The sequence below is a fragment of the Vulpes lagopus genome, chromosome 2, assembly GCF_018345385.1.
Source record: "Vulpes lagopus strain Blue_001 chromosome 2, ASM1834538v1, whole genome shotgun sequence".
In the NCBI taxonomy this organism is placed as follows: Eukaryota; Metazoa; Chordata; class Mammalia; order Carnivora; family Canidae; genus Vulpes; species Vulpes lagopus.
This window is the reverse complement of record NC_054825.1, coordinates 131079026-131097404: the sequence shown is the minus strand read 5'-3', so window position 1 is coordinate 131097404 and position 18379 is coordinate 131079026. Positions and strand designations below refer to the sequence as shown.

General features: G+C 33.9%; 1 protein-coding gene across 4 annotated transcripts in view; it reads right to left on the bottom strand.

The window, feature by feature from the left end:
• Positions 1-18379, bottom strand: part of AGTPBP1 (ATP/GTP binding carboxypeptidase 1) — a 174944-nt gene that overhangs the window by 95743 nt on the left and 60822 nt on the right. For 3 of the 4 annotated variants that reach the window (XM_041743506.1, XM_041743508.1, XM_041743507.1), the window contains exons 7-10: positions 16413-16544; positions 13457-13550; positions 7370-7407; positions 3679-3887 (exon numbers count right to left, since the gene is read on the bottom strand). In XM_041743506.1, coding sequence (XP_041599440.1) covers positions 3679-3887; positions 7370-7407; positions 13457-13550; positions 16413-16544 — 473 coding nt within the window. Of the gene's footprint in view, positions 1-3678; positions 3888-7369; positions 7408-11899; positions 11972-13456; positions 13551-16412; positions 16545-18379 lie in introns of those variants that run through there. The other variant, XM_041743509.1, reaches the window with a different exon arrangement.

Genomic DNA, 18379 nt, shown 5'->3' with positions numbered 1-18379 from the left:
GAAAGATAGAGATGGAATATTTCCAAACTCGTTCTATGAGGCCAGCATCACCTTAATTCCAAAACCAGACAAAGACCCCACCAAAAAGGAGAATTATAGACCATTATCCCTGATGAACACAGATGCAAAAATTCTCAACAAGATATTAGCCAATTGGATCCAACAGTACATTAAGAAGATTATTCACCATGACAAAGTGGGATTTATCCCCGGGATGCAAGGCTGGTTCAACACTCATAAAGCAATCAATGTGATAGACCATATCAACATGAGAAAAAACAAGAACCACATGATCCTCTCAATAGATGCAGAGAAAGCATTTGACAAAATACAGCATCCATTCCTGACTCTTCAGAGTGTAGCGATAGAGGGAACATTCCTCAGCATCTTAAAAGCCATCTATGGCTTTTCTCAATGGGGAAACACTGGGAGCCTTTCCCCTAAGATCAGGAACACGACAGGGATGTCCACTCTCACCACTGCTATTCAACACAGTACTAGAGAAGTCCTAGCCTCAGCAATCAGGCAACAAAAAGAAATAAAAGGCATTCAAATTGGCAAAGAAGAAGTCAAACTCTCCCTCTTTGCAGATGACATGATACTGTGCATAGAAAACCCAAAAGAAAAAAAAATTAAAAAAAAAAAAAAAGAAAACCCAAAAGACTCCACCCCAAGATTGCTAGAACTCATACAGCAATTTAAGAGTGTGGCAAGATACAAAATCAATGCCCAGAAACCAGTGGCATTTCTAGACACTAACAATGAGACTGAAGAAAGAGAAAGGAGTCAATCCCATTTACAATTGCACCCAAAAGCATAAGATACCTAGGAATAAACCGAACCAAAGAGGTAAAGGATCTATACCCTAAAAACTACAGAACGCTTCTGAAAGAAATTGAGGATGACACAAAAGATGGAAAAATATTCCATGCTCATGGACTGGAAGAATTAATAGTGTGAAAATGTCAATGCTACCCAGGGCAATGTACACATTTAATGCAATCCCTATCAAAATACTATGGATTTCTTCCGAGAGTTGGAACAAATCATCTTAAGATTTGTGTGGAAACAGAATAGACCCCGAGTAGCCAGGGGAATATTTAAAAAAAAAAAAAAAAACAGAGCTGGGGGCATCACAATGCCAGATTTCAGGTTGTACTACAAAGCTGTGGTCATCAAACAGTGTGGTACTGGCACAAAAACAGACACAGAGATCAATAGAACAGAATAGAGAATCCAGAAATGGACCCTCAACTCTATGGTCAACTAATATTCGACAAAGCAGGAAAGACTATCCACTGGAAAAAGGACAGTCTCTTCAATAAATGGTGCTGGGAAAATTGGACAGCCACGTGCAAAAAAAAGAATGAAACTAGACCATTCTCTTACACCATACACAAAGATAAATTCAAAATGGATGAAAGATCTAAATGTGAGACAAGAATCCATCAAAATCCTAGAGGAAAACACAGGCCACACCCTTTTTGAACTTGGCCACAGCAACTTCTTGCAAGATACATCCACGAAGGCAAGGGAAACAAAAGCAAAAATGAATTAGTGGGACTTCATCAAGATAAAAAAGCTTCTGCACAGCAAGAGAAACAGTCAACAAAACTAAAAGACAACCTACAGAATGGGAGAAGATATTTGCAAGTGACTATCAGATAGAGGGCTAGTATCTGAAGATCTATAAAGAATTTATTAAACTCAACAGCAAAGAAACAAACAATCCAATCATGAAATGGGCAAAAGATATGAACAGAAATCTCACAGAGGAAGACATGGACATGGCCAACAAACACAGGAGAAAATGCTCCGCATCCCTGGCCATCAGGGAAATACAAAACAAAACCACAATGAGATACCACCCTACACCAGTGAGAATGGTGAAAATTAACAAGACAGGAAACAACAAATGTTGGAGAGGATGTGGAGAAAGGGGAACCCTCTTGCACTGTTGGTGGGAATGTGAACTGGTGCAGCCATTCTGGAAAACTGTGTGGAGGTTCCTCAAAGAGTTAAAAACAGAGCTGCCCTACGACCCAGCCATTGCACTGCTGGGGATTTACCCCAAAGATACAGATGCAGTGAAATGCCGGGACACCTGCACCCTGATGTTTATAGCAGCAATGTCCACAATAGCCACCTGTGGAAGGAGCCTCAGTGTCCATCGAAAGATGAATTGATAAAGAGATTGGTCCATGTATACAATGGAATATTACTCAGCCATTAGAAATGACAAATGCCCACCACTTGCTTCAATGTGGATGAAACTGGAGGGTATTATGCGCGTGAAATAAATCAATAGGAGAAGGATATACATTATATGGTCTTATTCATTTGGGAGATATAAAAAATAGTGAAAGGGAATAAAGGGAAAGGAGAGAAAATGAGTGAAAATATCAGAGAGGGAGACAGAACATGAGAGACTCCTAACTCTGGGAACTGAACAAGGGGTAGTGGAAGGGGAGGTGGGCCGGGGGTTGGGGTGATTTTGTGATGGGCACTGAGGGGGGCACTTGAAGGGATGAGCACTGGGTGTTATGCTATATGTTGGCAAACTGAAGTCCAATAAAAAAAAAAAAATCTTCAATACAAATTTTCACATGTGACCCGCCAGAACAGATGAGAAAATAAGGCTCAGAAATGTTTAGTAGCATGAACAAAGTCACCCATCTCTTCATAATATATCAATTAGCCATCATTGTCTACATTAAGAATAGTAAAAACAAGGGATCCCTGCGTGGCGCAGCGGTTTGGCGCCTGCCTTTGGCCCAGGGCTCGATCCTGATAGACCCGGGATCGAATCCCACATCGGGCTCCCAGTGCATGGAGCCTGCTTCTCCCTCTGCCTGTGTCTCTACCTCTCTCTCTCTCTCTCTGTGACTATCATAAATAAATAAAAATTAAAAAAAAAAGAATAGTAAAAACAAGTGCACATGATTGATCTAGAAAAGAAAAAGTGTAGGGCCAACATAAAGTGTGTTCAGATATCTTAACTAGTGTCATGTAGAAAGAGACCATTTGTTGTGTCTAAGACCAAGAGGGCACAGCCAAGATAATTTACCGCAATTTTAAAAAGACAGATTTCTTTCTAATAATTTTGGCCTTCTAAAAACAAAGTGGTTGCATTGTAATATCCCCACTGCCCAGAGCTGAGAGCCCTCTTGCTAAAGATAGTGTCAAGAAGGTTTATGGTTAAGATGGCAGGCAAAACTAGGATTCTTAACCCCAGGTTTCACTTCTTTACATTCTCTATGTAAAAGGAAGGTCTATCCAGAAGGAAGTCACTGACAACATTCACAGACAACAGAACTGCCTTACCAGCTATAAAGGATCCATAATATCTTAAGAGGGGAACAGGCAAAACTGAGTATAAGCAACTGCACATTTTAGAAAACACGGTTATATGGATTCCCTTCCTGCCTGGTGGATGGATTTATCTATCTTCCTTTTACCTAAAATCTCATATTGCATAGATATGCATAGAGTACTTTCTCTAACTCAGTCCGAGGAGGTCACATGAGAAATGATTATGCCTTTTGGTTTCCAGTTTTTTTTTCTTAAACATACTTATCATACTTCTTTTAGTATTTATACAAATATTAAGTTTTCTTAAGAATCAAATACTATCATTAACACATAATCACAGTAATTGAGAGAAAATAAAAAACTTACTTGTGAAGTATTATACAGAATTTTCATTCCATTGGCATCTATAAATGCTTTTCTTCCCAACTTGATGTTTGTAACACTTTTTAAACTCTGTAAAATTCCTTTTCGAATGAGCATGTTTCTGTGTCGGTTATCATGGCGGTGCCAATCTACATAAATTGTTAAAAGGACTTGGACATATCCTCTGTCTACAGCTCTTCTGGCATTTGTTTCTTTAACAAAAGAAAATTGAGAAAGAACATTTTTTAAATGGTAAGAGAAAATGGTAGAATAAACTAAATTAAAAATATCACAATATTGTAATGAGTTCTTATAATTTCTGTTCAAAAAAAAAATATATATATATATACCAGCCACATATTTGAATATTTTTTTCTCTAACAAATGAAAAGTCTCAAATGGCAAGATACAGTATTTTCCAGGAATCTGCCCATATACTGTTTTGTGGTTAAAAGATAACAAAATATCTTTAATACAATGAGGGCTATATCTTTTTAAATGTTAGTACTAAAGTTTCATGTAGTTTAAAACTTACACATATACTGACTTTAATATACCAAATAGAATATATGTCTTTACCTTACTAGCTGTGAGTATGATTTTGTTAAAAGACACTGTCATTATGGTAACTTCTCTTATAAATCTTGATCCCATGAAATGAACTCCATTGGATTGTAGCTTCTATTACAAACTGTGTTTCCACTGAAAGCAACTGTTTTAATTACCCCCACAAGTACATAAATCTCCATGCCATAACAAGACTAAATTAAAACTACTTATACAACTTTTAGTAAATGAAACGTAAGGAGCACTTTACTGCTTTCTGGTCATTAATTATCTACTGTAATGAAAACTACATTAAAGAAGTTTTTTTGTAAATGGTTTATTTTATTGGGGTAGAATTAACAGAAATCCACAAATTTGATCTACTTTATTATTTTTAAAGTGTTAATATTTTAGATTATTAGCCAAAAGGGTACATTTCACTAAAATGGCAGTAGGGGAACCCTATCATTAGCAACATCCTGCGCCACCCAGCAACACATAGGTGAGCCATGATGAAGAGCACAAATTAATGTGGAATACCAATTTATCTGAGCTTGTTTAGTTGGAAAGAAATTCCAATCTCTCCCTCACCCAAGTTGACCCTGCCTCATGTCATAGGCACTAGGATAATGTAACAGTAAGGTAAGGCTCTGCTGCTTTTAGTTACCTGAAAAAATTACTACAGTATCCAAATTCCTAATACATACCTAGAACACAAAGATACTGAGATCAACAAACTACTAAGGCTCTCTCTGAAACCCTGTTCTGACTTTGGAGAGCTAGAAGAAATTCATGTGGCAGGGATAGCGGCTTTTTATGTAAAAACTTTAAAACCTCTTCTGTGTCTTCAAGAGCTAGTTGGCCAAGGCTGTGGCTATTTACACAATCAGGTCAATAGTATTTTATTGGAATTTTATTATTTATTATTTTATTTTAAAGGAATATACACTTTGTTTACACCACCTGGAGTATATAAGCCTTTGGTTCACTAGCTGCATATATGATTTTCTTAAAAGACATCCAAAAAAAAAAAAAAAAAGATATCAGGAGCCTAAATGGTATTTATGTGAAATATTTAAATTCTTATTAAGATCAAATAAGAGACTTGCCCATAACTCCAACACAGGCGCTGAATGAAGAGAAGGGAACAAAGCTGTCTGTAATCTTAACCGAGTACAACTAAAAAGTTTAGTAAAGGGGCTTTTGTCATGTGTTCAGGACACCTAACGCATAATCAGTCTAGGTCTCTTCTTCCTTCTCTTGTTAAAAGACAACTCAGATTCCCCTTTAGACTGCAGCATCTCATCTATACGCTAGCGAAGGTACCTAGGCTACCTGTCCTTTTGCACTGTGTGTGTATGTGTTCTTTGCTTTACATTCGCTCAGGTTATCACAGTAGCCTCTTTTACCTTAAGTAAATAACTGCCCCTTCCCAAAAAACAGTTAAAAAAAAAAAATCAAGGAATGTGAATGTTCCAAAATGCCACAATGCATTTAAAAATATGCAGTGTGCTACTAAACATTATCTTGCATTAAATTTTTATCCTAGGGTCGTGTGCCCTATGAAAACATACCAGATATAAAAGTAGACTCATCTTGCTGGTCAGTCACTTTTTTTTTTTTTTTACCTGATGGAGTAAAACAGGTATGCTTGCCCACCATCCTCCTTTGAAGGAGGAGGCAGTAAAAAGAAAGATTACTATTTAAAATGGAAGATACTAGATTTGTCATCTTAGATTCATCAATTTCAATAAATAGCTGAAACTTATGAGGGTTTTAGTTTTTAATGACTTATTTATCAGTGATTTTGTCATCAGTGATTCTGAAAATTAATAAGCTTCAGTTTCAATAGCTATTTCAATCTTCTCTAAATCAAAAATATATGCTTGCCTATATTAATTTAAATATTAATCTTTAAATAACAATGTGAACCACAAAGTCAGGTCACAACAAAGCCAAGCTACAAATATCTTTTAAAATTAACCCAAGTATTCTGATTTTGGTCTAAGGTTTATCACATCAGATATGAAAATAAGACTACACGGCTCATCTAATTGAGTACCACACATTTCATTTCAAAGATAAAACTGTTAACTGAATTTTATATGCTCTGGTATATAATACTGATACCTAAGGTGATTTTTTTTAATTTAATAAATCATTACCTTACCAAATGCCAGATTTTCAATCAATTAATTATTTTCTACTGTTCAAATGAACAATTCTGGTCATTCAAATTTAAGAGCAAGTTGGTCTTACAGTTTTGGGGAAAAATAACATTGAAAGCCATCATAAATCAACTTCAATAAAAAATATATATATATATAAAGCCATCATATCCTTATGATTAAGTGTTATGCTTAAGATGTTAATTTAATCAACCAACAAGAATGGAAGTGCTAACAAAAGTAATATTTAAAACACAGATACAAAAAAATAAAATAAAATAAAAACAAAACACAGATACTGAGTACCTTGGAGAGAGAAAACATAATGTAGATAAGTTACTCTCCAAAGAAATCATATCATAAAACACATTTACTCCAATGCTTCACTTTTGAAAATAAAACAGTTGCTTTAGTTTATAAATGAACTTAATATTAATAAACTGTAAATTTACAATAGTCATTTTTTAATGTTACTTGAACTTGATAGAAATAAAATTTCTAATAAGAGGTTTCTAAACTAAAATCACTTGTGTTTGACATATAGTAGTTGTTAACAATATTCTTCATAGTAAATATCCTCAATATCATGTTATCACTTCACTTTTGAAAAGATGATACATATATTTACATATTACCTGCCTCTATTAACAGGACTTTATATAATGAACTTATAAAAAAGGAAGTCAATGTACTTGAATAAATTACATAAATGTACTATATTGTAGCTCAATAAACAGAAATGACATTACGTAAGACGTATATCGATCAACCATATGAAAAAAACAGAATCAACTTTGACATTAAATTTAACAAACTAAAAAAAATAATAAAAATAAATAAATAAATAAATAAATAAATAAATAAATTTAACAAACTAGCTTTACAACTACAGACTAAATCTACATTTCCAGTTTCTTTAACACAGTTGATAGAATACTTGGAAAAATAGTATCTAGTATTTCTAGTATTTAAAAACTTACTTGATTTTAGCAATGCAGCAAGAGTGTCTAAAGCAACCCTGTCAACATGAGAAAACACAAACAACAACAAAACTAGTAAAATTAATCTACAATAGTAAATTCATACAATCTTTTCAGATAAGTTATTATCTATTCCAAAAGTCATTCCTGTTATAGTCAATTACATATGGTGTTTCTCTGAATGCACCTCTCCCTTCAGGTTAAAATTGGATATGAGAAAGATAGAAATATTAACAGGCAATCATCAAAAAAAATTTTAAGGAAGAAAAAAAAGACAATATTTAAGTCTATATAATGGAGATTAGATAAATAGAGTCAATTATTATACTTGTATCTGACCCGGACAGAGTTCACAAAATAACAGTATAAAGAATCAAAGGCCCTGATTCACAAAAAATTAAAAACAAGTTTTAAGACAAAATTCTTAACTACAAAATTCTATAGGTATTCATAGCTATCTGACTTTAAAGTGTTTTAGCTCTATCAAACAATAATCCTAATATTTAAGGTGATAACAAATGTAAAATATTTTGGAACTAGGAAGTTTGGGGAGAAGTATGAGCCCTTAACATTTTTTAGCTATAAGGCACCGAAGAGAATAATGAACCTAATATCTCAAAAAACCTTACTATCCATTAAAGAACAAAGGAGTTGCCCAAAAACTTATATTTTCTTATAAAATGCACTTATATTTTCTTTGAACATAAATATTCAAATATGTACAGTGAAATCAACTGCCATTAATTAGTCTGAAAAAAGCACAGAACATCACTGTGCAAAACGTGTAATTCAAATATTTTTTAAAAAATAAGTTACTGAAGAAATGGGACTTAATTTCAGTAACTTTAAAAATATAAGGCTACATACTACAGTACCTCTTAGCAAGATTTCAACAACTATAATTAATTTGCATAAAAATATGCACTTTGTGAAACTTAAGCATGTCACTCATCATTAAGCATTTGTTGAATGCCTACTAGACACCCACAGTAGCAGGTTCTTCGTTAGTATAAAATTAGCAAACTTATCTCTTCCACAAACAATTTTACAATCTAGATAATGGGATAAAATGTACACAACAATGAAAAAACTACTCAAGAAATTAAAACCAAAAACAAAGCAATAAAGTAAAAGCTGCATACAATAGTGTAAAGGAGACCCAGCATGACCGAGTATGTAAAGGCAAGAGCACAATCAACTAAAAGACTGAAGATGGGTACTGGTTCAGAGTAAAACCTGCAACAGTTATCTAGGACTAGGCACAGAGTAAGTGCTCATTTATAATAAATGCTCATTAATGCTACCTACTAAACCAAGTCATTAACAGCTACACTTTGGTCTACTGTCCAAATAAAGCAACCATATAACCTTTATTTAAGATAACATTCATAAAAAGAAAAACAAAAATATATCCTTTAAAAAATATTACAAATTCAGACTTGGAACTTTCTCAAAACAATGTGAAGTTTTGACAATGGTCACTTAAAAGTAAATGAAAACTATGAAATTAATACTGACTTTTCATAGCACTAAATCATTAGTAAGAAACTTTCTATAACCTTTCAATTATGCAATAAAATGTACTTAAATACAGCTACCAGCATGAGGATGGCTTTGAAATTGGTCAAAAGTAAACACAGAACTAAAGGGAACTCCCAAGTGAAACAGCAATATAAAATATGAACTAGAAAAGAAGCAAGATCTGATAAATGTCAGAAATTGTTGTAGGTGCCTTAGATATGTTTTCTAGTTTAATTCTTAAAATAATCCTGATCCATCAAACTGGCACATTTTATGGATAAAGAAATGAAAGATTTCAGAATATAACGTGCCTAGGGTTCCATAAAAAACAAGGTGCTATGGAAAGTGAATAATATAAGCTCCCTGTTGAGAAAGAAATCAGAAATGTCAGTCTCCTCCAAAATAGATGTTTAAGTCCTAACCTTCAGTATCTCAGAATGTGACCTTATTTGGAAATAGGGTTATTGCAGATGTAATTAATTAAAATTACGTCATACTGGAGTAGGTGGCCCTTAATCCGTCATGATTGGTGCCCTTATCAGAAAACAGGAGATTATGTGAAGACAGACCCACAAGGAGAGAACACCATGTGAGGAGAGAGGCAGAGATGGAAATGCTGCAGCTATAAGCCAAGAAAACACCAGATTGCCAGCAAACCACCAGCTAGAAAAGAAGCGAGGAAGGATTCTCCATAAAGGTTTCAGAAGGAGCACTGGCCTTGGTGATGGGTTGATTTTGGACCTCTAGCCTCCAGAACTATGAGATGATAAATATCTGTAATTTCAAGGCACTGAATTTATACTAGGTACTTTGTTACGAAAGCCCTAGGGAACAAATATAATCACTTGGATGCAATCATTTGCAATGAACTTACAGGATTTTCCCATCTAAGTTAAATTTTTATTCAAAATTATAATAATTTTAGAATACTTTTAGAAAGTCTTTCTCCCTTGTTTGCTGTACCTTATAATACATTTGTACCACATAAAAGGGCTTCTGACAGTTTCTAATCCTTAAACTACATGTTTTTGGGTTGATATTCATTCAACACTGGCAAATCTGGGATGTGAAATGAAACCAGTTCTTTCTGACTCCAAAGCCCATCATGCTTGTTTCGTAGCTGCACTAGACTAAAAGAAATTATAAAGTTTGGTGCAAAATCACCTTGATATTTTTACCAAAATGTTATTTAAAAGGTATTTTTAAAACTTCAGACCAAAAAAATTTCTGCAATTCTCTGACACTTATAAGCCACTACAAATTTATAAAAGTTACAAAAGAATTTTAGAATAACAAATTTATCAAAATGCAGTTTGTATTATATTAATTGATTAGAATTTTTCAGTTTGACTATTTTATACTTCCTTATATATTTTTCCAATCTTCCTATGTCCCACACAGAATAATACAACCAACAATGGCTTAAAAAACAGCCTGTGGCTTATTCATTTAGGAGCAATGAAGGAAGAAAAGCTTCAAATCTATGTACTCATGAATTCACATCTCCTTTAAATTGGGGGGATCAATCCTTATGGGAACATACAAGAAGAACCTGTTACTTCCTGGGCTGCCTCCATCTGGATTTATATTGTTTAAATCCAAAACCTAAAATTGGAAAAGGAAAGGAAATTCTCAAAGGCAGCATCACCCCTCAAATATAAATAATAACCCTAATCTTAATCCACTAAACATAGGGCACTGTTTCAGGGGAGAAGAATGGCAAAACAAATGTTCTAGATATCAAGATTCTTTAATTAGGGGGAAGACCCTAAGATTATTAAAAATGATAAAGAGATCAAGATAGAGATATATGGTCAATGAATAGTTTATTCTTTTTAAAGTAAAAATAAAGTAAAAAATTTGTGTTTCTTCTTTAAATATAAACACAGGAAAGAATGAAGGGATAATTTAAATAGCTCTATTCTTTTCTCAGAAGTTTGGACCTACTGATTTCTACATAATTTTGGATATATCTCCCTATTGTATATAATAATGACACTCATGAAATGTTCCATTTCTCCTAGGAATGTTTTATGCCAGATTTGGTACCTGGCTAGAATAGACTAACATAGACCTTAAGAATAAGATCATAACCACTAGATAAAAAATAAATTTAAAAGTATTTTATTGGTCAAGAGGAGAAATAGTATTATAAATTTAAAAATAATATACTTTTAGTACTAACTACAATTAGTTCATATCCACACTACATTACTTACCTAAAGTAATTACATTGCATTCATAGGCACTGTGTTAATTAGAAGAATCATCTCATTAAATCCCCACATCAACCTTCTGACGTAAGAGTTAATATTATCATTTATAGATTTGAAACCACGCATATGTTAGGAAACCTACTACGTATCCTGGAGTCAGTAAATGACAGAGCTAACATACAAATCCAGCTCTCCCTGTCTCCAAAGCCCACTCCAATTCTGTAATTGGTTTTACTTAATTGTGATAAATCATTTTTTGTTTTATTACATTTCATCAGATATTTTAGGTTTGGCTGTGTGTATGATCTTTTTATAAGTAAAAGTTGAGACATCCCACCAAATAATATTTAATGAATAATTGCATGTGCAAGTAAGCTCCCATTTTCAAGGGCACAAGCAAAAATATTTGGCTTTTTTTTTCACCCTGACCTTTAGTTCAAAAAGAATGAAAAGACTGGAAATGTTCTGAACTTATTTGTAAAATTTAACCAAATAGTTTATGTGGACAAGTTCTTCCTCTCAAAAGAATCACAACTAATAAAAATAGAAAGAATGAGAAAATTAGAAGAGTCACTATTTTGCAACCCCTAAAGAAATAATGGATCTAGACGATGTCATGAAATACTACTAAAGTATTAGGTAAGAAGTAGAGGAATCACTTCAATTCAGTGATCTTAAGTGGTACGAAACTGAGTACTAGCACCACATACGAAGTATTTTTGACCAGAAAAAAGGAACCCAAATCTAATCAAGCCTCCAGCTCTATCAGCTACAGGAAATTCGAGGGACATACCTACATGTGAAAGGACCCCAGGATACAGTCATCTTAATCCAGAATGTTGGGACAATCTACATCACCCAGGTCCTTCAACAAATAAATAAAACAGAACCAAAAAACAGAGGAACTGTTACTGATTTTTAAAGATTATAAGACACAGTAATCAAATAAAATGTACAGATCTTATTTGTAATGTGATTGGAACTATAAAAAAGCCAACTATAAAAAAGACATTTCTTAGACAACCAGAAAATATTCCAGAAATAATATTCCAGAAACATTAAAAGAAAAAAGTTGTGTCTAATATGATCAGACTAAAGAATTCACAAAACAAATATAATGGCCAATATCTGCTTCAAAATACTCCAGAAAAAAAAAAGAAGGGGCAGGGAAGGGAAAGCTGAGATCAAAGTGACACAATGCTGGTTACTACTGAAACTGAGTGGTGGGTACGTCAGGGTTCTATTCCAGTTTTGTGCAGGTCTGTAATTATTCTAGTCTATTTTTGTGTAGGTTTGGAAATCTCCTAAATGTGATGAAGCATAATGTGTGTACCTTGGTTGGATTCTGATTCTGATTCAAACAAGCCCATTATAAAAGAGCACTTTGAGACAACAGGAGAAAATCGAACACAGGCTAGATTTTAGGTTATGGTAAGGAATTAATAATTTGGTTGAGTATGACTTTGGTATTACGGTTATTTTTTAGGTCCCTACTTAGTAGTTTATATACTGAAGTATTCAGGGAAAAAATGATAAAATACCTTGGATTTTTTTATTTTTTTACAGAAATTCACATACATATGTATAAATGACATCGGGATTTGCTTAAAACGACCTTAGTAAAAATAATACAGGGGAAATAAATGAAACAAAAATGGCAGAATGTTAATAACTATTGAAGCAAATAAGTGATTAATAAAACCAACTCAAAATAATCATCCTAATAATATACAAACTCTAGGTATTGTTGAATAACTCCACAATATTCTTTTAAGAATAACTTTTCATATGGCTTAAGAAAAAAATACTAAATATAACCAAATAACTAAAAACTAGAAACTGCTTTCATCTTCTGAGGCTGAAAGATCTACAAATGAATATATATCTTGTAATATGTACACATAATTTAAATTAAGAAAAAAGAAAAAGAATGACATTATTTTCACAAAAAGGAAATGTATAAATCTAAAATATATTCAGATAATTGTGTGGCGAATGAAGGATGCAGTCATTAAAAGATTGCAAACCTGGGTAGGGAATATAGTAGGCATTCAATAAATGTTTCTGAATGAATGCTACTCTATCAATACTATTTTTGTCTTATATTATCTAGGAATGTTCAACATTTAAATTTCCATAACATAATAATTCAGTGAATTTAAAGCTAATTTTAATACACCTTTGAAAATTAAACTTTATATTGAAGGAAATCTTCATTGTAATAAAATCACTATTTAAGAACTAAGAAAGGACCCCTAGATACAAGTCAACCTCTGGTTGCACAGATAAGATATGAAGCCCATAATAACAAAAAGATACACCTCTATTTATACTCAAAGCATTTACTCACTTCATGAGACCCGAATTCTTCTTACTAAATGGTCCAATGATTTTAAACAGCAGCTCCACAACTCCATTTTTCCCTAAGGATACTGAATTCACAGCTAGGAGGCAGAGGAAAGGATGTGAAATGATTTTAAAACCTCAACAAGTAGCTATGTGTATTCTTGGTGATACAGAGCTAAAGACATTCACAGATTCTTTTAGTAAATCCAAGGCTTTCATGAAGTCCACCTTAGCCAATTACTTGAAGGGAAGATTTTCCGGGGGGGGGGGGGGGGCTTTATTTACTACTTTGCAGGGAAATTATGAAAGAAGTTAGAAGTTATATAAAAACAACAAAATGTTACTACAAAAAAAAAAAAGTTTTAAGTTGCTCCGTTTGTTTCTTCAATAAACTTAGTGAACTTTTAAATACCAGGGCATGGAGATTCAAAGATAAAAACAAATAGTGTGGGCCCTGAGAGAACACAGTATAGAGAGGAGTGACAAAAACAATAAACAAATAATTACTAAATTACTTTCAAACAGATTAAGAGTTGCAGGCTACGTAGGTTACAGGGGTGAGGAGCCCCAAATCCATAATGAAACTGAAGGTATCTCTGGAGAAATTGATGCCTGAGCTCAGTCTTTACCAATAAAGATGAACTAGCAGGAGTTGCAATAAGGAAACGTCTCTGGAGACAGGGATAACTCAGTGAGCACCACAGGTATAGAGTTACACATTAAAACATACAGTATCAGGGGCACCTGGGTGGCTCAGTGGTTGAGCATCTGCCTTTGGCTCAGGTCGTGATCCTGGGGTCATGAGATCAAGTCCTGCATCAGGCTCCCTGCAGGGAGCCTGCTTCTTCCTCTGACTGTCTCTACCACTCTCTCTGTATCTCTCATGAATAAATAATTAAAAAAAAAATAACAGTATCAGACAAAGCAATCAGACAGTATCAAGTGGAAGATGAGATGGGAAAAGAAGGTAAACAAATTATAAAGAGCCCTAGAAGTTGTTCATTCTTTCAACTGCAGGGAATTGCCCAATAGAAACAACCAATCAGACATGCATTTTAATAAAGGTCAGATGTCACACACATTGTGGGGAAGCATTGTGGGGAAGACAGATTTGAGAGACACATTAGCAGGCTGTGGTCCTGGTGAGAGGTGATGAGGACTTAGCTAAATCAGCTGTGGTAGGGAAAAAGAAGTAACTACTAGAGAGTTTCACACAAAACATGCAAACAATTACTAACCAGAAAACCATACCTAACATTTTCAACTCTTAACAAATATATTTTAAAAATTATGAACCATAGACTGCCCGGGGGGCTCAGCGGTTTAGCGCTGCCTTCTGCCCAGGGCCTGATCCTGGAAACCTGGGATCAAGTCCCACGTCAGGCTCCCTGCATGGAGCCTGCTTTTCCCCTCTGCCTGTGTCTCTGCTTCTCTCTCTCTCTCTCTCTCTGTCTCTGTTTCTCATGAATAAATAAATAAAATCTTAAAAAAAAATTATGAACCATTCACTAGCCACCTCGTGTTAAATTGAGTAAGATACCTGCAAAAATCTAAGCTAAAGTTTCGTATGATAATTTTAATTTCTTCTGTATCTTTTTTTCCATTATCCCTTCTAATTATCTCTGTGTGGTCTTCCTTTTCCTTAGTTGGGGTATTGAATGGTTTATCTGTTTTATTTATTTTTTAATTTTATTTGAGTATAGTTGACACACAATGTTCCAACAGTTTCAGGTGTACAACTTAGTGATTTGGCAAGTTTATACAGTATACTATGTTCACCACAAGCATAGCTACTATACATCCTGTTAACATTGCTAGTAGAGCATTATTTTTTTAAGATTTTATTTATTTATTCATGAGAGAAACAGAGAGAGAGGCAGAGATACAGGCAGAGGGAGAAGCAACCCCCCACCCCCACCCCTGGCAGCCCAATGTGGGACTCAATCCCAGGACTCCAAAATTATGCCTTGAGAAGAAGGCAGACCCTCTACCACTGAGCCACCCAGACGTCCCAACATTATTTTATTTTTAATACAATCATTTTATTTCTTAAATCAACTAGGGTTTTTTTTTTTTCTAATGCATTCTTTTTTCCTGTATATTCCTCTGCTTTGCTTGTGTTTATTACTCCCTTCCTAACTTCTTTGGTTAGATATCTAATACACTCATTTCCTCTATTCTTTTTAATTACATAAGTGTTAATTATTTAAGTGGTCAAAGCTATTTTCCTATAAGCTCACTTTTAGCCATACTGTCAAAGTATAAATATAAATAAATAATCATATACATACACACACGTGTGTATATATATTTATACCCACATCTCCACCACTTTGAATACCATTATTCTATAATATCATGTACTCTCCACAATTTCAATTTCAGGTGTCCTGCTAACCACTCCAATCCCATAGTCAGGGAATAGAAAAAAAATCCATACCTCCTAGGTTTGGGACCTAGTATTAGTGAGAGTATGTGTGGGTGCTGGAAAAGCTATCTCTGTGATCTCTCTTCCCTCCGCCTTCCTCAGAGGCTGCTGTACTACTTTCTTCTGTTCCACTACTTTCCTACTGATCGTGGAAGGTAATCAGCTCAGGTGACTATGCTTCCATACCCCTTCCTTCTCAGCTTGCCTCTTATCTGTGAAAATCCAAATAGGCTCCTAGGTTTCCCACCTGCCAATACCTTCCTATTCTTGCACATCTTTCCACAGGCAGTCTACTCATCCCCTTCACTATAAGCTTTTACAAACTGCAGCAAACAAGAATTCTCAAGATTCATCCAATCACCTTCCTACTCCACATCACTTTTGTGGTGACGGATTCGGCATTACAAAGAGTCATATTATATATTCTCTTCTCTTGTCTACAATTTTTAGAGGTTTATGGAGTTCAGATGCTTTTAAATTTTGTGTAACTCGACAACAGTGAGTTAACTAAATAGTGCTCTAAAATACTTACAGTTGGCAGAATATACTCGTAAAAGCTGAAGACAAGGTAAAACCAAGCGAGGATTCTGCAAATTCTGTTTGACCAAATTCAGGGTTATATTCAGAGCTCCATTAATTCTAGCTTTCACTCCAAATTTTTTGTCTGTTTAAAAAAAATGAACAAACACAATTTATTCATGTATAACTTTTCAATGAAATGAAAATGTCATAAGCAATGGAATTTAAAAACTTTTATTATGAATTTATATTATCACATGTATAACTGACCTAATATAACTAAAACTGTAATTATTTTCTGGTATTATTTTTAAAATAACGTTTATACTTTTAAAATATGTCTTAAAAGAAAGTACCAAGGAGCATGTGGGGAGGACAGGGTAAGGGAACAGAAGCTGAAGTCACCTGACTATCATGAAAGGAATAATTTAACTGATCCACTACACATATTATTCAAAGGAACACCATCACAGGGTTAAGGAGAACTATAAAGAATCCAAATGTCCATTACCAATTTTATTTACTTAGTATTAGCCATATTCGTTTTCAGATTTACACAAGAATACAAATTAATGAAAATATAAATAGCGTAAGTAGAAAATAATCTAGCAAATATTATCAAATAAATTTCTAAAGGATCTAATTCAACATAGAAAAGGAAAATAAGTTCTTGACTTTTATTCTTTTGAGGAGATTAAAGCAGTCTAAGAAACAATCTGGATAACAAGAACAATGTCAAAATTTAAACAAAGAAAATAAGCAGGACCTGCAAGCAGAGTTAGTTCATTAAGAACAAGAATTTTAAATCAAAAAGAACTGAGTATTTCTGAAGAAAAATTATTCCCATCTCACAAGAGAAAAAGGACAGAAAATCACGCAAGGAATTACTGCATAATGTCTTTGAATAATGAAAATGGAAAACTAGGACAAATAATAAAGGAGATAGTTCAAATATAAATCTAGAAGAAATGTGCTACAACTTAGAAGAGACCTTAAAGAAACACAAATATAAACTGGAGGATATTATGCTGAGTGAAATCAGTCAATCAGAGAAGGACAATCATATGGTTTCACTCATATGTGGAATATAAGAAATAGTGAAAGGGCTCTAAAGGAAAGGAGGGGAACTGAGTGGGAAAAATTAGAGAGGGAGATAAACCATGAGAGACTCCTAACTCTGGGAAACAAAGGGTTGCTGGAGGGGAGGAGGGAAGGGGTACCTGGGTGACAGGCACTGAGGAGGGCACTTGATGAGTTCTGGGTGTTATACTACATGTTGGCAAAATGAATTTAAATTTTTTAAATGTAAAAAAATAAAAATAAAAAAAGAAATACAATTTCATGAATGTCTTAACTTCATGAAAAGCAAAGATAATCTGGTCCTAAATAAAGAAGCATGAGATAACAATATTCATTATTAAATAAGGTCTACTCATTTTATTTTTCATTTTCAGAAGGGAGCCACTGAATCTCAGAAGGGAGCCACTAAATCTCAAATATAAGATTTAAAGAAAACTAAAAGACAACTTACATATTTACTTACATCAGCTGAGTATGTGTTTAAGTGTTAAGGCCCCTAAGACAACTGGAAAATTAAAGTCATCTCAGGGATGCTTTCTTTAAGACAACAACTGTTAATACTTTTAACATTTTTTAATGTTAAATATGTTTTTAGCATATTTATACAATAAAGATATGTATGAAATCAAACACATAAACTGTATACACATGTACACACTTTTAGAATAAGCAATTTAATCAAATACTTCAAAGTTTAAAACTCATTTATATGCCATCAAGCAACAGCAGAACTCTTAAATAATCACTATTCTAAGAGTTCAGAGGATCTTTTTTTTTTTTTTTAAGATTTTATTTATTCACAAGAGATACACAGAGAGAGAGAGGCAGAGACACAGGCAGAGGGAGAAGCAGGCTTCATGCAGGGAGCCCGACGTGGGACTCGATCCCAGGTCTCCAGGG